The sequence below is a fragment of the Thamnophis sirtalis genome, unplaced genomic scaffold (assembly GCF_051295495.1).
Source record: "Thamnophis sirtalis isolate CommonGarterSnake01/CBP01778 unplaced genomic scaffold, rThaSir2_p1.2 scaffold_5, whole genome shotgun sequence".
NCBI classification, from domain to species: domain Eukaryota; kingdom Metazoa; phylum Chordata; class Lepidosauria; order Squamata; family Natricidae; genus Thamnophis; species Thamnophis sirtalis.
This window is the reverse complement of record NW_028261385.1, coordinates 35,467,464-35,488,261: the sequence shown is the minus strand read 5'-3', so window position 1 is coordinate 35,488,261 and position 20,798 is coordinate 35,467,464. Positions and strand designations below refer to the sequence as shown.

At 35.9% G+C, this 20,798-nt stretch overlaps 1 protein-coding gene across 2 annotated transcripts in view; it reads right to left on the bottom strand.

The window, feature by feature from the left end:
• Positions 1-20,781, bottom strand: part of CERT1 (ceramide transporter 1) — a 67,965-nt gene extending 47,184 nt beyond the window's left edge. The window contains exons 1-3 of one of the 2 annotated variants that reach the window (XM_087715638.1): positions 20,379-20,781; positions 11,293-11,427; positions 3,012-3,128 (exon numbers count right to left, since the gene is read on the bottom strand). In XM_087715638.1, the coding sequence (XP_087571764.1) occupies positions 3,012-3,128; positions 11,293-11,427; positions 20,379-20,474 (348 nt within the window). In that variant the 5' untranslated portion in view covers positions 20,475-20,781. The remainder of the gene's footprint in view (positions 1-3,011; positions 3,129-11,292; positions 11,428-20,378) is intronic. The other variant, XM_087715639.1, reaches the window with a different exon arrangement.
• Between the last annotated feature and the right edge of the window lie 17 nt (positions 20,782-20,798).

Sequence of the window (20,798 nt, the reverse complement as noted above, 5' to 3'; positions counted from 1 at the left end):
TGTCCAATCTCTTCTTAAAAATTTCCAGTGTTGGAGCATTCACAACTTCTGGAGGAAACTTGTTCCACTGATTAACTGTTCTAACTGTCAGGAAGTTTCTCCTCAGTTCTAAGTTGCTTTTCTCCTTGATTAGTTTTCATCCATTGCTTCTTGTCCTGACCTCAGATGCTTTGGAGAATAGCTTGACTCCCCTCTTCTTCCTGGCTACCCCTGAGATATTGGAACACTGCTATAATGTCACCTCTAGTCCTTTTCATTAAATTAGACATACCCAATTCCATTAACAGTTCTTAATATGTTTTAGCCTCCAATCATCTAATCATCTTTGTTGCTCTGCTCTACACTTTTTCTAGAGGCTCCACATCTTTTTACGTTGCGGCACCCAAAACTGGATGCAGTATTCCAAGTTGATTTTACCAAGGCATTATAAAGTAGTATTAACGCTTCACGTGATCTTGATTCTATCCCTTGTTAATGCAGCCTAGAACTGTGTTGGCTTTTTTGTCAGCTGTAGCACACTCTGGCTCATATTTAAGTGATTGTCCACTAGGATTCCAAGATCCTTCTCACAGTTACTACTATTGAGTCAGGTACCAGCTATGCTATACCTGTGCATTTGGTTTTTCTTGCCTAAATGTAGAACCTTACTTTTTTCATCACTGAATTTCATTTTGTTAGATAATGCCCAATGTTCAAGTCTGTCAAGATCCTTCTGTAACTTGACCTTCTTAGATCCAGCACTTTTTAACCCTTGCTGCAACCATGAGACCTAGGAAGTATGTATGTGCATGATTGTGTATCAATCAGATTATCTCTGAAAAGAGAGGCTTTAACCGAAACACATAAAATTCTAATTAAAACTCACATTTCTGGACAATTTATTTTCATCTTCTACCAGCAATCCTTGACTTATGACTGGAATTTCTGTCGTAACTAATTGGGGTTGTTTATGTCAGATCCAATTGTATGACAATTTCTATGCAAATCATGCAATTTCTAAGCAAATCATGCAGTGTTTAAGCAAGTCTAGCTTCTTTAATGGCCTCTGTTGCCATTTTTTTTGGCTAGGAATCAGCAAAAAGGTAGCAAATTGTAAATACGTTAGCACAGGAGGCAGCAATCTCTAAGAAATGCAAGATGGCTGTCAAGCACTAAAATTCTGATCATGCAACCACAGGACTCATGCAATGGTTCCAAGTCAAAGGAAATGTCATATATCAGTTTTTCCAAAACTGTTGTAACTTTGAACCATTATTAAACAGTCATAACTCAAGGATTACCTATATAATGTCATTTCCAAGGATCAGGGGCACTTAATTTATGGAATGATATTTCTCAGAATATGTCTTTTCTAATTTTAAAACTGACTAAAATGTCTCTTATTAAATATTTATTTGAACATTATTGATTTTGCTGGCTTTAGTTTTATTCACTTTAACATTATTTGTATTCTATTGCATATTATTTTACAAAGATTTGAGAAATGCTGAGGTATCCTATAAGATCTCAAATAAAAGCAATCTAGGATTTTTTCCTATAGAAATAGAAAAAGCTGTTAAGTGAAAAAGGAGATTTTTTCCATCTGTTACCTATAAAAGCATTTGAAAAATTTGCTCCTGGTCATTCATACTGGTACAAGACAGTATTCAAACCCAAGTCAGAAGATTAGGACGATTAATCTTAAAGCTGATTATAAACATTTTTTAACCTTATCATACTAGAGAGAGAAAAACATTTTTTTGTTTTACCAAATCACAGATTTTCTTTACCAAGCTTTGCAAACTGTATTGTATCCAAGTATCACTGATTATGCCAACATACTTTTGAACTTTATGATCAGTGCGGACAAAAAATTAAGCTCCACTTGCTGGAGATAATAGTTTGTGTGTTTTTCATATTAAGGCAAAGGTAAAGTTCCCCTCGCACATATGTGCTAGACATTCTCGACTCTAGTTTTCCATATTACCACACTGTAAATTCCTTACAGCTTCCTATTATTTCATTAACATTTCTTCAATGCCTTTCAATGGAAAAATGTTAACACAGGTAGTCCTCAGCTTCTGAACAGTCATTTAACAAACCTTCAAAGTTAACATGGCCTTGAAAAAGCTGAAAAAGTACTTTTCTGGCAACTGTAAAATGTCAGTTCCCTCCCTTTCCACCCCTACACCCCCCACCCCCACTTTTTTGGTACTTGGTAACCAGCTCACATTTACGACTGATTGACAAGCTTCCCACAATCATCTAAATGCCATTTGCAATCTTCTCTGCCAGCTTCTCCAAAAATCCAATATGGAAGCTGTCAAGGATGGTTGCAAGAAAAAGGGAGCTGAAATCCTTTAGTGGGCTGCAAAAAAGAGCTGAAATCTTCAGGACTTCCACTCCCTGCATGGAAAAGAGGGAAAGCCTTTGGTAGGCTTCAGGAGTTGTTCTGGCAGGTCCACGAAGGATTTTCCTGCAATCCACCAAAGGATTACTCACCTGTACACAGATGGGAGCAGAAATCCTTTGGTGGGCTTCTGGAGCATTTAGAGTGAAAGGGCTATCTGCCAGGAGGATTTCTGCTCTAGCCTTTAGGTAGCTATTTTGCTCTGTCTGCTTAAGAAGTGCTGGGGTTGCATTCATTGAGTAAAGCAATCATGTGAGTATCTTGCTTATTTACTGCTACATCAGCAACCGGTCCCAATTGTGGTTGCAAATAAAGGACTGCCTGTATACCAATTTTTAATATATCTGTATTATTCATTTCAAAACCTTATGTTATAATGTTTTTGGCGGCTGAGTATTATAGCATTAGTTTTTATTCACACTGGATTACTCAAGTTGTTAATCAAAATTTAGAGCAGCCTTTCCTGATTTATTAACTTGTATACCCATTGGAACTACAACTCCCAGAATCAGCCACATGGGCTATAATTCTGGAAGTTACAGATTCAGCAAATGTAGAAAGTGTTAGCCAGCTAGCTAATTCATCACTATAACGTATTAATTGGAAAGAATAAAATCCATACCTTGTGCTGTTCAATTGCATCTATCCATTGCTGCCTATGGTCTGGATCCTGAGCACGTAGATACCAAACACTATCGTTTACACTAATATCAAATCTGCATTCATCAAATTCATGAGGCTGTTGGATTAAAAAAAATATATATAATTAGGGGCACTAGGATTACATTTTAAGTGGCTGATCCACAAATCTTTTAAATAAAAAATCATTTTATTTATCAACGTATTCATTAGTCCCCATTATGATCTAACCAGGCCTACAAAAATCTATACAGGGGACAGGGCCACTGACTAATTAAAAAATAATTGTAGGCCACAAAGAATAACTAGCATGCCTATCAATTGTTTGATAGATATAGTTCTGGGGCAGTGACAGAGCTGGCAGTGTTGATGAGCATGGATGCACTGGAGATGCTCAGCAGCATATCTTTTGGGGTAATGGTGGCAATATTTGGCAGCACCAGAGTTATTGATTTTTTTAAAAAAATACTGAGAGGCCACATGTAACCTGTAGGCCTTACATTGTATAGACTTGATCTAACTCAAAAGTTTGAAAAATGACCTTTTGAAATTAGGAAAGAAAAACACATGATGTAAACATAGAACAAAGATCTGTAAAATAATTTGCAAACCCTAGAAATTACAGGTTGAAGAAGCATGCTTTTTAAATTGAAACATCGTTATACACTGTTTAGAAACAAGGCTTCCAAGAGAGAAATTACAAATATAACATGCCTTACTTGTTTCAAACATGCCCAATAAGTATTTCCACAAGGGTGAGATGGTCTTTGTGCATACTATGCACAGAAAATTGGATGCCAGAGTTTTTTCCTCTTCTAAACACTGGGGGTAGGGGAGGGCAAATAGGAGGGATTTGGAAGTTAGGTAAAGTCTCATGCATAGAGGTATTATATATTGTAACACCTATATCTATCTCCTCTGAGAGCTGAAGATGGATTACAATGGATATAGAAAGTCCATATACCCCTGTTAAAATGTTTTTGAGATGTAACACCCCCCGCAAATCAGACTAAGATAAATCACTTCAGAATTTTTTCTACCTTTAATATAAGATATAAGCTGTACAGTGCAAATTAAAATCTTTCAGGGGAGAACTAATAACAAGCTTACAATAACATGGTTGCATAAATGTGCATATCCTCTTCTGAGATGTGGAAATAACCAATCATGTTCAAATAGATGTTAAATAGTTGTCAGTACACACCTGTCGTCATTAAAACGACTGTGATCAAGCCCATATAAAATTCAGCTGTTCTAGCAGGATTTGTCTGACATTACCCAATTGCCTCTTAAAGCAAAAGCCATGGTCTGCAAAGAGCTTACGAAGTAGCAAAGAGATCTTATTGTTGTAATGTCAGGAGAAGGGTACAAAAACATTTCCAAGGCACTGGATATACCATGGAACCCAGTGAAGGCAGTCAACAGGTTTGAGAAAATATGACACAACAGTGACATTACCAAGAATTGGATGTTCCTCCAGAATTGATGAAGAAGCAAGAAGAAAACTGATCTGAGAAATTGCCAAGAGGCCTACAACAATATTAAAGGAGCTGCAGAAATTTCTGGCAAGTATTGGTTGTATACTACATGTGCTAACGGTGCCACATATTCTTCGTATGTCTGGGCTGTGGGGGTCAGATGGCAAGATAGAAGCCTTTTTATACAAAGAAAAACATCCATGGCCAGCTACATTTTCCAAACCCTACATGGAGCCTGACAAGGGCATGTGGGAAAATATGTTATGATCTGATGTGATCAAGATTGAACTTTTTGGCCGAATTCCAAAAAGTATGTTTAGTGCAAAAACAACATTGCACATCATCAAGAGTACACTATACCCAAAGCAAAGCGTAGCGGTGGCAGCAGTATGGTTCGGGGCTGCTTTTCTTCAGCAGGAACTGAGGCTTTAGTCAAGGCGTAGGAATTATGAACAGTTTCAAATATCAGTAATTTTGGCACAAAACCTTCAGGCCTCTGTTAAAATATTGAAGATGAAGAGGAATTTCAACATCATAATGACCCAAAGCAAATCAACAAAAGAATGGATTCATGAGTAGAAGATCAAAGTTTTGGAATGGCTTCAAAAGACACTTCAACAAAGTATTAGTTTAAGGGTGTGCACACTTATGCAACCTTGTTATTTTTAATTTCCCCCCTTAAAATATTTCAGTTTGCTTTTCAATTGAATTGCACAGCTTATATGTTATATTAAAGGTGGAAATTTTTTTGAAGTGGTTTATCTTGGTTTGATTTTTTACTTCTCAAAACCCTAGCATTTTAACAGGGGCAGACACACACTAACACACACAATTCTGATAGCACATCTAAATATCATTTCTGCAAATGCTAAATACTAGTATCAATTCCTGGCAGAGGGTTTGAACTCTATGCAATAATAGCTGATGAATCCCAATAAGGAGGCAAAACTGGAACTGTATAGAAATGCTAAAAGCATTCAAGCTAGATAGCTGGGTTCTTGATTTGTAGATCTGTGTTGTGCTCAAATCAAAACATCCATTTTTTCCGCTAAATGTGCCCTGTTTAGTGATTATATTATCTTGAGCCATCTCTGTGCACCTGCTTATAGCTCCCCCCCTTTTCCTGTCACATCTGAGGTAAATCTTCCTGAATCTTGGAAATTTTAAGACAAATATCTCAGCCTCATTTATTAAGCTGAAGTTTCTTTGAATGATTTAAAACACATCTTCCCAGATTTTCCTCCACTTGGGCTAGGCTGCCATTTATGAGATAAGGTGCTGACTGATTCACCTATTACTCTTAATTATGCATAGCTGATCTCTCCACTGTCTACTAGGCTACACAGGCTGTTGACCATTTTCTCCACCCTTTGAAGTTAAAATTGTTGTAGAAAAGATAGCTTTAATGTGATGAATGCTTTATTGAAATAGCTGCATATTTAGGAAATACTACTAATTAACAAATTATAATCTATTAATTATTTTAGAATTCTATAATATTTAGAATATTTTAGAATATTCATTTTGAATATTCAAAAGGAAGCAATTTTATAGCTAACATTTAAAGACTGTATACTCTTACAAAGAAACTAAATCTGTTCCTTTTCAGTAAAGAGAAGTAAAATTTAATATTCAATGTTAATATTCAGTACAATGATTTTAAAACTTCCCTTTATAATTCTTTCCTTTAGCCTTCCTGCTCAGTTCACTAAAATAGCCAGAAAACAGAATTATGATATCTCTAAGGAGTCAATTTTACACATCAATGTATGATACTCCATCAGTAATGAGGTAATTTCACAAGGACTTTGAGTTGTTTCTCAGTTACAAGAATGGTTGCCTATTCTAATATTATGCAGACCAATGACCACACTTTTTAAAAATGTAACTGCACAATTACAAATTATTGTGATCATACACCATGCTAATCTTTTGTTTGCTTTAACAATGGTTTGTTGAATGAGCCAAAAATAATAATAATGTGGTGAAACGTGCAAACAAGGAACCATGGTTTGTATGGACAAGTTTTGATTTGATCTATTTCTTTTTTGCAGCTGCTATTTCCTGATATTTCTGTGGATTAGTTAAATATTCAGGTCAGATACACAAACAAAGCAAGAAACCATAGACAAAACCCGAGTTTCTATTTACACATGATACTGAAAACTTCTTTAGGATTTAACAGGCAGGGCCGGATTTAAGTTAAGGCTAAATAAATACTTGTCTAGGGTGCCAAAGCTTAGGGAGTGTCAACGCCAACCTTTTTCTGAATCACTCCAAAAATGCAAATCTTCACAATGGCAGGTGAATTATCAGTCAATGTAGCCTAAGGATGCCCTATACCTTGAGCCAGCATTGACTGGTAATCACAGTAAATGGCCAGAATGAAGAAGGCAGTCCAAAATATATGAAGGGCACCAAATTAAATAGTCTCGGTTTGGTCTTTCAAATAATTGACAAATTATCTCCTGAATATGGCAAAGAAATATGGGAAGGCACTTTAAAACTGGTTACACATGGTGGCTTTGCAGAAACTTTTAAAATCAATTTTAATTTCTCTTCCAATACATCCTACAAAACAATTATAATATTCATCCATTAATGTCCATTACCTGACCTGTTTCTTTGATATGTTAGCCAAAGCTGGATAAAATTACTATTTTGGAATCTAACAGGAAGACCAGGGGTTTCCAAGACACCTAATTTTTCCAAGGAGATTGCAACTTTGTTTAAAAAAAGAATTATTCTCTATTCCTCGGTCAATCAATTTATTGATAAATAATATTTTCATCTTGCCTGGAAAAATCTTTATTTCCTATGTCCACCTGACTAATAATGCAAGGCATCAGTTCAAAACTCAGTCTCATTAACTGAGGAAGAAAGCTAGAAAAGAACTGTACAGCATCAGTACATTGATAATTGCAAAATAAAGATGCAGTATCAACTGCTCTGTTATTGGTAAGAAAAAGGACAATAACTGCAATGCACAGGTCTCCTACACTTCTTATATGATTTCACAGAATCAGAATAAAATGATAATATTCTGCCCCTCGAGGTTTTACCGTTGTAACCATGTACATTATATATTAAGGCAGTACCCACCCACTTATAACATATTGGGCACCATGGAGAGCTGTTTCATGGAGGGCAGTTTTTCCACAGTCTGGGCGAAGGATGATTTCACATGCTTATCATCTTACTTATTTTTGTATGTTAATTGTTTTAAAGGTTATTTAAGATTTGTTTTGATTGTTTATTATTTGTTACCTATTACTTAAAGTCATGTCAGTCAGCTGGATAAATTTAATAAAATAAAATAAATAAAACTTGTACAGATTTATTTGTATGCACTCAGCTTTTTTGAAAAAAATATACCCCATTAGTATTTTATGAATGTTTGAAAATAGCATAATATCCTTCCATTATTTCTATTCCATGGGTAAATTGCTACTTTCATCAGGCATAGACATATAAGCAGTGTATGATAAGCGGGAACCATAGTTAGAATGCAGTATTACAGGCTAACACTGCCCACAGCTAAATGCTGACATTTGTAATCCTCTCAGAGAGTGCTGTAAAGCACTATGGAGTGGTATATAACTCTAAGTGCTATTACTATAATAGCCTGCTGTAACTTCATACATTGCTTTACAATTTTCAAATGTTTCTCTGTTCTTTGCATTAAAATTGTAGATTATGTACTGAATGAGAATTTTGGTTTTAGAAGATTGATTCTAATTTGGGCCACATAATTTTTAATACATTTTTCATAATTCTTTTATTGAATAGTCAGCATTTTTCAAATCTTATTACACTTACATGTTTAATTTTTAAAAGTTGACACTATTTAAAGGCAGAAATGAAATCATAGTGAGCCATGGTGGCACAGTGGTTAGAATGCAGTATGGCAGGCTACTTCTGCAGACTGCCGGCTGCCTGCAATTTGGCAGTTCACATCTCAACAGGCTCAAGGTTGACTCAGCCTTCCATCCTTCTGAAATCGGTAAATGGAGGACCCAGATTATTGGTTGCAGTAGGCTGACTCTGTAAACCACTTAAAGAGAGGGCTGTAAAGCACTGTGAAGTGATATCTAAGTCTAAGTGCTATTGCTATCAGTCTTGAACAAATAAATATACACTGCAAGTTTATTAGTTTTAAATAGGTCTATGACCTGATTAAAGATATTTTAATTGAATAATAAGTTTTAAATTTGCATACATTTACATGCAAATAAATCAGTAGCACTGCATAAAAAGATCTTTTTAAAAAAAAGGATGCATGCACTTATCTCACCAGGAATCATGCCAGTTGTGTTGTTTCATTGTTTTAAGGTTTTTTAATGTCATTTATCTATACAGTACCTTTCCAAAACATAGTTCTATATTGAAATGGAAGAGTACTCTCCAAATTTTATGGATTTCAAAAATAAATAAATAAATAAATAAAGTGTTAGGGGCATATTCCCCCAAGATGCCACCCTGAGCAGCAGGTGGATTTTGTATTGACAAACAGCTGATTTTGTTGCCAAAGTAGGTTCTTTGGCAGCTGGCCCTCTAGATCTGAATGGGAGCTGCTAGGAACAACCCAAGATGACTCTCGGATGACTGTGGACCCTCCTGAGAAGAGGAATTTGAGGATTGCAATTCCTGATAGGGATGGTTGGAGACTTGTGTCTCTGTCTTGCCTCTCAGCTTTTTAAATTGCGCTTGGGTTTTAGCTGCACTGTTTGAATTTTCTTTTTTATCTTGATTTTTCTCTTAAAATTAATTATCTGATTGAAGGCTAATTTACTTTAATTCCTTGCTGGATTTTAATGTGAATTCTTTAATGTTTTTCACTGTTTCACTGCTGTTCTGAATTACTTTCGCTTTCTCCTTATGGAAGTCAATAGAGATTTCCTGGGTAGTGGAAGTGACCTGTTTGGATTTTTATTTGCATTGAATTTTCACTACAGGGATTTCACATTTTCTTTATTTTTTTTTAAAAACCTCTGGTTTAATTTTTTAATGCTTCATGGAAATTATTTCCATCCTTTATTGTGAGAAATATTATCTGAATATTCTTTATGGATACTTTGTTAGAAAGGAACTGTTTATGTCTCACTATAAATGCCCAGTTACAGGGCTATATTGAAAATGAAAACCATGTATCAAGTTATAGATAAAGCTCTCTGGGAAGATTTTGAAAAAAAAGATGCTTTTCAACTTATAAAGTCAAATTGAAAACTTTGGTTAAAAGTTTGATGAAATATCAAGGGTTTTAAATCAACTTAAAGAGGATATCCAGACACAAGCAAGTATAGCCTAGCCTAATCAAACCAAACTCAGAACTGGATGGATTGGAATCTAAATAGCTTTTTAAAGATTTAAAGAAGGATCATGATATGGAAACTTCAGGTTCCTTGGAGAAGGTTGAAGGGGATATGGATTCTACAAATTTGGAGTTAACACAATCGATTAGTGATGAATTGGACTTTCTTAAGATTAATGGTGATTGGGAAATGGACTTAACTCTATCTGGAAAACCATTTGGACTGATTTTTTGGGGGGGAAATGAATCAAGAAGAAAGGTTTTGGTTTTGGGGCATAAGACACAATTGTTGGGAAAATTTTCAACCAAAATCTCAAGCAGAAGTTTTATTATTAAGAATCAAATGAGGTTATTTGATCCCAGACAATCATAATAATGATTGTGGTGATTTATGGTAGATAAGAAACCATTGTAGACAATCATAGATTAAATACAATAATAAATTGTTAATAGGGAACTTTGCTTTTGTTTCAGCTTTGCCTTTACACATAGTAGATAGATGATAGGTCACATTGGTTGCAAATAAAGGAAGAAGTTTATACATTTTGGCCTGTTTCACCAGGGAGGTGGGGACTCATTGTTCCAATATATTTATCAATATTGAACTAGAGGAGATAATATAAGTACATGTGTTTTTGCCTTTTGTCTTATTTAATGCACTTTTTAAAATATTTTGTCTATCTTTGTTTTGTTTTTGTAAAATTTCTTTTCCTGTTTTTGGAGTTTATATTTTATCTTAATTTTCTGAATAAAATAAAAAATATTTTAAAAAGTACTAGGAACTTTTGATAAATGATTAAAAGCTTAGAGAATATTACAAGGCAAAATTTAAATTAAATATATGAAACAACTGAAGAAGGGATCTTGTGGAACACTGAAATTATCAAGTTAGTCAGTTAGCAGATCAGGGAGGCAATCATAATGACAGAACAAAAACAGCTTTTATGTAATTATTGCTGTTCCCAAGGCAAGCCAGCAGTAGCATGTGAAGAAATCATCTGATCATTAACACATAAATACTTCCTGATACATTAGCAAAAACAAATAGCACCACCAATACTTCAATAACTGTTATGCTTCTGTTTCCAAAACGTTAATCATGCTTCAGATATCTTTATCAAATGTCTCTTAAAACATACTGAAGATTCAAAACAAAAATTAGCCCTATTTAATACAAGTTTAAATGCCTTATGTTTTTAAGGTTGCATTTACAATATAGCTCACTTGTTGTTTTAATTTTATACTTTAAAAGAGACAAGTTGTCTCTTTAAATTGTAAATATGTCGACAAGCATCTTTTTTCCACATGTATATTTCAGAAACCAGATTTACATGAAATATTTTCTATGATCGGTTTAAAAAGTATTACCACTTTGTCCAATGTGAGATTAAACCAATTTGTTGTTTCAACCATTATTAAAAAAATATTAAATATATCAGTGAGGAAGGCTAATCAAGCTTTAAGAAAACACTTACTGTGATGACAGCTTTACTAAGACAGATTGAGCCTCTGCAGCCATATTCCGTTTCATCTTCAGATTTGTAGTAACTTAGTGTGTTGTTTTTCAATGCCACCCAGCGGTCCTGCCACCCATGGATGTAGTTGGTCCACTAAAAAGAATAAATATGCACTTTTGAATAAAGCAAAATAATGAGCATATTTTTATGTGGCACTATACTCAGATAATAAATGTATTTATTTTCTTATATACTTGCTCAATTTTATTGTAATAAAATGAATCCTGTTTATTCTAAAGGAATGTAACTGTCACCATTCAATATATTAAAAATAACAATTATAAATAATTGTAAAATATTCTTGAACCTTTAGAGAAAACAGAAAATCTTGTAAGAACTCTAAATAAACAAGATTCTGAAAGGCTTATTTTCAAGAAATAATTAAAAATCACCAACATTACTAAAAAGCTTCACAGCTAAGAATACAGGTCTGCTGAATTTTGCAATGAATTCCAGATAATCGTATCACTATAGTAGTGACATTATTACCTCATATACTATATATTTATATAAACTGGTGGGGATCATAACATTTCTAATCCAACATTTGGATTAGACCAGGGGTGTCAACTCACACTGTCACGGGTATGTCACGTGATGTATTGGGATGTCCCACCGCTTCACTAACCTGGACATGGGCGTGACCTGTATATGACATATCCAGCTTGTGGGCAGGGAGTTTGACAGCTCTGGATTAGAGTATCAGATTACAGAAGGATATTCCTCTGTGTTTTTTTAAAATTTCATATTCTTGTCTAAATATTAGAACAAAAACTATACTATCAGTATGGATACTTCTAGCACAACTATTGTTACCAACAGCAATAATAAATAAATTTGTACATTATAATAAAAGGAGTATTTTCAGTTCCCAGGAAGTAACTTCATAGGAATTTTACAACTGAGTTTAGCAAACAAATTTCTAACAAATATACACTCTAAGAATTGGGTTCTTAGCTAAATTGAGAGCCTGTGAAAAGAGAAAAAAGAAAAGCCCTTCTAGTAGGGGTGACCTAAGAAATGAACTTCAAGGTGAATATACATTATCTCAGAAGTTATGACTTGCATTGTTTGTGGTATACTTGTGTTCTTGCCTAAAACTTCCTTATCTATTAAGTGCAAACTTATAGCAGAGCTTAAAAAAATAAAAAATAGGTTTTTGTTCATAAACTACAGATATCATGCCAGGTTTGGCAATACATTTCTATTCTTTAGATACTTAACCCAATATTCATGTGACTTGCTCACATGTCAACATAGTCTTGCATGAACTGAAGACTGCATTCAATCCTAACGATACGTATGCTCAAGGATTTAAAGCAGTTTTTTCCTCTTGCTTTTTTCCACGGAAATTGAAATTTCCAATGGAAATGTGGCCACTCAATTTCCAGCCTTGAGATTAGGGCCCACCTGTGTAACATTTATATACTGTAATGGTTCTATCCTATCTGTGGAATCATTTGCTCCTGTTTTGTCAGTTTTAGCCTTAACAAGAAAAGAGAACAAAAATGCATTAGATCAAACAAAAAAAATGTAACCATAGAAGCTATTCTCAGCAAGGAAAATTAAACAGTCTAGTGGATGAAAACTGGAATCAGAAAAACAAAGTATTAACTGTTGGTCTTTCCTAGAAAAAACAGACTTTGATTCTTCAAGAGAAAAAGTAGTATTCTGCTGAACAGAAGACAAGAAAGTGAATCACTTAAAAACAGATAAGATACTGTTGTGTTCTGCAAGAAAGCAAGCATAAGAGCTGTGGAAATTGTTGATTGGGGAGAGGGATTCCCAGCATCGGCATCAGGAAAATTAGCTCATGAAGTGTGGTATCTGTCTGGATCACAGAATATGAATGTTCAAGACTGATCAATTCCACTGAAAATTATTCCGTCCCCCTAATCAATATGTGAATAAATTACATTGCAAAATAACCAACACATTCATATCCCCATAATTGTGAAGACCAGAGAACCTGGACGCTTCCAATTCATGCAAGGTGAAAAACTAGTTGTGCAAAAGATGTTGATAGGATATTTGGTTTCTGAGATTTAAGATCAGAGGTTTTGTCCTACTCTTGGGCTGGAGTCAACTGATAAACAATTTAAAGTAGAAAATTTATCAGGCAAAGAAATGGTACTGAATATGAGGAAATTCTATTTCATATTCCACTTGATAGCTTAAGTGGAAAGTAGCTATCTGTCCAGGTAATGGGAAGATACAATAGAAAAAACAAACAAACACCAAGGTGCAGGTTAGGATATAAATGAAGGGGGCAGTATCGATAATGTCTTTGGGGGGTGGGTATGCGTGTTTTCCTTTAAGGCAAATAGAAAGACAATATCCAATTCCCAGCCAGTAGCAGGGCTGGATCTAATGAATTTGGACTGCACATTAGGTTCAGTGAAACTCGGAGACTGGAGGCTAAAACATATGAAGAGGTATGTCTAATTTAATTGAAAGAAGGACTGTGTGTGTGTGTATGTGTGACATGATAGCAGTGTTCCAGTATCTAAGGGGATGCCACAAATAAGATGCTGCACAGCATCTGAAGGCAGAAGCAGCAATGGATGGAAGCTAATCAAGGAGAGAACCAATTTAGCAATGAGAAAGTTCCTGACAGAAAAATTAATCAGTGGAACAGTGTGCCTTCAGAAATTGTGGGTGCTCTTATCACTAGAGATTTTAAAGAAGAGATTGAACAACCACTTGTCTGAAATGGTATAGGGTCTCCTGCTTGAGCAGAGGATTGGACTAGAAAACCTCCAAGGTCCCTTCCAATCTGTTATTTTATGGTTGAAGTCCAGTTCTGTACACATGTTCTGATGTCTGAGAGATTATTGGGCTGAAGAAGCAAGGTCCTGAGCTCATATTGATTGAAATTAAGCATCTTTAAAAAGCAGCTCCTCTTTTTTCCCCTTTTTCTATATTTATGTAAGTCTTTGACCTTATTTTATATAATGCATACAACATTTAAAATTCTGAATAAACTAGTAGTGCTCCTTCCAAGAAAACATTCTATCCTTTAGCAATCTTCAGAGACCCAAGCTAGTGCAATCGATGTGTGTTCACACACTCATTATAGGAATAATTTGAAAGTATCTAAGTACAAATTAAATAGAGTTCTACCTGTAGCTAAAGTTCAGGAAAGGCAGTGTTTGTAGTCCAAGTCAAGGTTCACAGCAAGTTTCACAGATAAGACAGAGTAGCATGTAAGTAAAGTTAAGATCATATGGGATTCTAATTCTAATACCAGATTATACTCAGATAGGAATTTCATTGGGAATTGCCAGCTTCCACTTCAGCATAGCTGATATTGAACCACCCCGATTTCCAGAATGTGGTAATCCCTGAATAGACCTCCCTGTGCCCAATGCTTCTCTATAAACTGAGAATTCTTCTCTAACTTCCTATTTTCTAACTTTTCACACAGAACTAGTAGTGTTTTCATAGTTGGTAGATGAACCTTCAGTTTAAAGATGGAATTACACACACCAGAAGGAATGGTTCCTAATACCATCTCACCTCTGGTACAACAGGTAGGGCTTCTGTGTCTGATTGCCTGATTATTTTGTTTCGGTTCTTATCCTCATCTGGAGTTAGATGAGGTTAAGGACTTTAGAAAGAAGCAGGACAGTTACCTGGGTGATGGCCTGCTGTAATGAAGTGACGTATACTGTAAATAAATTTACCAAAATATTATTGAAACATAGTGAATTGGATTAGGAGATCTTTAAAATGAATCTTGAATAGGCTGGAGTAGGCTAAACCTTGGAAGTGAAAACCTTGAATGTCACATAGAAACCCAATAGCTGTTTCTTTATCACCCCAAAGCAATAAATTTAGATTATATGAAGAAATTTTGAATGAGCATTCAGAAAAATTTCTAAGCACTACAAGGGGCAACAGTGCAAACATTTATAATGAGGAGAGAAGTCCTCTTCAACGGATGTATGCAAGCATATATGTTGTGCTGGACTATTTATTGTGAAAACTTTAATTTGGATTCTTGCCCAGAATAAGGTGTGATCCAATGACGTAAATATTCTTTTTTAATTTTATGTTTTTATATCTACTAACTATATAGTAACATTTCCACATTATAAATGTGGGCACAGAATGAAGTGAGCTTTGTTTAAATTATATGATCCATTTTACATTAACTTGTACAGCATTCTGCAAGCTACATTATGGAATGTAGCATATTTATATATAAGCATGTGATACATTTGACATTAGTACTATTTTAATTATAATATAAACCTTGTACTCACTTTTTGTAAATAACTTCATATAGTGATATACATGGCCTCAGCTTCAAAACCTTAACTGGAAAATTCTTATAACATGCCAGACCTCAGCAGCACACACTTTCATCAATTGGAAGCATGTATCCCAATTACTGTCTTATTTTTGCCTTCTGTTATTAAAGCCTCCAACAAGTAGACAGACTAGCCAATATTTTCCCTCTTAGTCAGATACACAATCTAGCACTTTTTTGCAGTGATTTTCATATCCAACTTGGAAGATATTAGGTGCTTATGTTCTGACCATAGGGGGGTAAACTGTTCCACAATTAAGGGGTTAAACAGAGAAAGTAAATTTCCAGATACCAATGTCTTTATTATGGACTCATCCTCTGATTCTGAGACTGGAGAATGAACATACAAATAAGTGTGTTGGAAGCAAGCTAAATGAGTTCTGCTTTTGCTATTCAATTAGGTGTAGGTCACCTCTTTGATCTTTCAAGGAGTGGATACTTGCAGCATTGTGTCCTGACCAGATTGTGTATGATGGGCAAATCCTGCCTGGGGAAGATAGGTTAAGGGACGCATGGTCTTTAATATCAGTGCTTTGTTCTTGGCCATCTAACACCGTATAGTGACAAGTTAAATTTATGACATGCTCCATAAAGTTATTTAAATGCTACAGTATAGGCAGCCTATCAATTCTTGATCATTTATAGTAATTAATATCAAGCTACAATTAGTTGAATCACAGTTCTTAAGCAATACAATTGTTGCAGTTTGTGCAAAACACTGAATTATAAACCAATTACATTGGCTGGGTTTATATAATATTTAACCACAAAATAGTCAACATATTTTAGCTTTAGGAACCCCTCCAGAATACTATATTCAATGGACTATATTAGACTATAATAGACTGAACTCTTAATGTTATAAGATTATATACAAACATGTGGGACACATGTTGGTATATAAAAATATTCCTTGAACAATTATTTGTCTAACATTTTTTGAAGAGCCTTTTCTGCAATGGTCCCTGCCTGTGGAACATTCTGCCACTGGAGGGGAGATCTGGCACCACCTTTTTGGCCTTATGTAAAGGCCTTAAAACCTGGTTTTGCAACCTGGCTTGAGGTCCTGATGGGTGAGCTCTTTGCTAGAGGTGGTTGACAGGATAAGAGAGAAGACCCTGTGCTGTTTGTCCCTGTGCTGTGCTGTGTGTCCCCTTAGATTTTAGTTCTTATTTAAGTAACAATAGAAGGGAATACTTATATCTTATAGTTTAACTGTGGGGTCCTTGAAGCTCTCTGAGCTTGGTGTTTTTTTACAGACGCTTCATTACCCAACATTGCACTGATGTTATCTATTTGGGTAATGAAACATCTGCAAGGAAGCAATCAAGCTCAGAACACCAAGGATCCCACAATCTTATTCAAGGCTTAATTTTATGCTTATCTTTTTATCATTTTGTAAGCTCTCCAGAGTTGTATTATTTATGACTTGAGTGGCATATAAATTTAATACATAAAATATCTGAAAAACACAGAGAAGTGGAATACAAAACATGCAGCAGATGCATAAGCAAGAGTATTTCTTTAGAAAGTTTCCCCTCTAATAACAAAGCAGGTTCAGCATACCATTAGTTTACAGAAGAGAGGGGACTCTGAGCCTTTGCTCATAGATCATCCTCTACTTTCATATTTGGAAGTCATAAGAAAATGGTAACTGAAGAAAGCAAAGCCTCTTCCCTTTTCCATAGGCCTTTTATGTTGGACTTTTGAGATTATGACCCTAAAAGCAAGAACTTTCTCTTTTAATTAATCTAGGAAATTGTTTGGTTAGGAAAAAGCTTAGGAAAGTCTAAAGTCTATTACATGTGGATGGTTCAGTAGGAAAATAATTTAGTTATTACTATTATTTATATGCAATTCCATTTCCAAAAGGCTCCGGACAGCTTTTTGGAATTGAAAATTTAACACTTTTAAAACTCCTCCTTAGTCCAAGAAAACTATAAAAGACCTACATGATATGGGAAGAGAATACTCTATTTGAGGAACCCCTTCTCCCAAAAATACTTGCCCACGCCACATGCTTCCACAGATTCCGTGGAAGTCTTCCACTTCTTCTGTTCTTTTTTTAAAAGTCTTGTCATCTTATGGGATATAGAAAAATATATATTTTTCATGGTTATCCCTGGTCTCTGGAATGATGATCCTATACCCAATATATGACAGGTTCCAGCCCCAAACATTCCTTGTCTTTGGTAAAGCATTTAAGACCCTTGGCTCTTCTCCCAAGTGTTAGGGGTTGGTTGAATGGCAGTCCGCTTCTATTTGTTTTGCCCTGTACTTGATTGCCATTTTACATTTTTAGCTTTTGTATTTATATATTGTTTGCTGTAACTTCTGTTTATGATGTACACTGCCTGATATATCTTGAAATAAATAAAATTATAATGTAAATATTTGGCGTGTCAAAACTAATATAACTTTGAGATAAAGTTGCTATGAAGTGCTTAAGAGAGTTTAGAAGATTAAGAAATTTCCAGAAGTATCATTTCAGAATTTAATGATTATACCAAATAGATCATAACTGTATCTTCAAGGAAATATCATGAATATTGGATGACAGAATTGTGAATTTCTGTGAATTCTTTAAAATTTTATTAACAGGTAAGTACATTTAATGAAATGAGAAGAACAGCTTGTAAATATGTGTAAATATTGATCTGAACTAAAGAGAAAAGGCACCATTACTATCTTATTCATTCTGAATTATCTGCTTTGAATTTACTAAAAGGCAAACAAAAGTATTAATAAAAATATGCAAGATAATATGGATAGATAAGACATTGTGAAGTTCTTGGAATACATACTGCAGTTTTTTCCATCCATTCTTTACAACTGCAGTCAAACCAAGCTGGTACAAAAAGCAACAACTATGATAAGGCACATTTAAAATGCCATACTGATTTTGTCCACTTTTTAGATTTCTACCTGTTCTTATGAGCTCAAGCTGTTATGCTGATTATATTTTTAAATTTATCCTTCAACCAACAACCTGTAAAATAAGATTTAGATGAATGGCTTCAGGTAACTTGGAGAACTCCAACACCAGGTGTGGACATCAACCCAAGTTTTCTTCATCCTAGTCTAGTACATCATTCTTGTGTTAAGCCAGTTACACATTTCTAAGGACCATGTATAGTAAAATGCTACAACTTAATGAATACACTTTTTAGTTTTTACTTGAGGTTTTTGAGCTCTTAGAAAAATCTAAGGGAAAGCCTTCATTATAATAGATCAGCAGTGCTCCCACTATTCACCATTACAAAATACCAAACTATATCTGAAAGAGAGCTTGTCTACATTTTTAAGAATATTTGAAGGAAACATGTAAGTTATTAGCAAATAATTGCACTGACTAGATTTTGTTTATACCAGTGCAATTCACAAGCCAGTGTTTCTAAAAATACATTGTTTCCTAAACTATTTGCTGCACTTTTAAAATAGGAAATTTTAGAGTTGCAACATTTTCTCCCCAGGATGACTTTCAGAAAAAGTGTAAGATTTCCTTTAAACTATGGTCAATATTAAATGACTTTATGGATAAATTAACATAGTTTTCTTGGCATCAATACAAAACTCCTTGCCATTGCCTTTTCTGTTATTTCCCCTCCCCCACCCCCAAACTTCTAATCCAAGTGATCTCTATCTCAGTAGCGACCATGCCCATCCCTTTTAATTTCAAAGCAAAGATTCATAATACAGATTAGAGAGCACAGAGACTGAAATCTGAAAGGAAGAGCTACTTCTACTATCTTCCAACCAGCCTCTTTTATGACACTATTTGATGCTTTGCCCAAAGGTCACACTCTTGTCTGATATTGCCACACTCCGTTATTAATTGCAAACGCACATAATTTTTCTTCCCCTTATTAAAACAAAAAATAGAAAGAAATCTTGGGATTATTTTTGTTTTGTTTCAGGGGACAACAATGAAGTTAGCTTTTCCTTCATATACATAACCTGGGCAATCCCCTCAGCAAAGGTGGTCACCAAAATATTTAGTCAACCAAGCAATGGTTACAAGTGTGGTCTGCAACAGTACTCTACCAGGCACTTGCAAAGAGAGGGATAAATAAGAAAAAAAATGCCTCCTTTTAAAACAAGAAAAAATAAATAAAAGGAGACGCAGGCGTGTAAGTTATTTTAGCAAGTCTTTCAAGCAAAAATAAATAAATAAATAAAAATCCGGTAGCCATCAAGGAATTTCCCCAGGAAAAAGGGACATTTCAGCGAATGCATCGTTTCGGAGACAAGCAGCCCCTCTTCGGATAAAAGATCCTCGGCGTCTTTTTTTTTTTCTCGACTGCGGCGGCGACGAAGCGCTTCATCCCAATACATACTTGCATTATACATATTTTACATACACACCCCGGGCTCCGGAGGTGGGCGGCGGAGGAAACGTGCGGGGACCCTCCCGTGGACTAGGAAGCAGTCCGACAGCAGGCCGGCGCCGCCCCCGGGCGGTGGGCACCCGCGAGGTGACTCAACGTCAGGCTCTCTCCGTTGCCTGCCAGAGCTTCTTTCGCGGAAGGTGCCGCCCTGGCCCCTAAATGCCTTCACAACCCCCCCCCCCACCATTGGGGGGGGGAGAGACAAACTGCCCCCCCCCAGCAGCTCAGGTAAGGCAAAGTGGAGCTCCCTAAGGCAGAGACGGTCGTCCAAGCAGAGCCCGAGGAGCCACAGCGGAAACGAAACGAAGGGGCTTTTTAAAAATAATAAACATTATTATTACCTTGCTGAGGATTCCACAGAGCTCAACAGGCGCCCCCGACTCTGTCTCGGGATCTTCTTCTGAGCCGGAGGAATGCCAGCTTTGGTTGTCCGACATGGAGGCACTTCCCTCTCCGCTCTTTCGCCGGAACGCCGAGACCACCGGAGCTCTCGCTCTCTACCTGCTTTAAGACGCTTCGCTGCTCCGGAGCCGCTACTGTTGCTACGTCGCCCCAGCCTAAGCCACCTTCCAGAGCCCTTCCGTCGCTCGGTCCCCTTCTGGCCACCGCCGGCACAGCAGCTCGCCCAGCTGCCCCACACCCTTCCGCGCACGCCGGTAGCCCTGACCATGAGCAAGCAGCCTTTCCGCGGAGCCGAACGCGCCTCTTCCCCTTCCCCACACTCAGATCAAGCTTGTGGCGGCGGTTGTTGCAACTAGTAC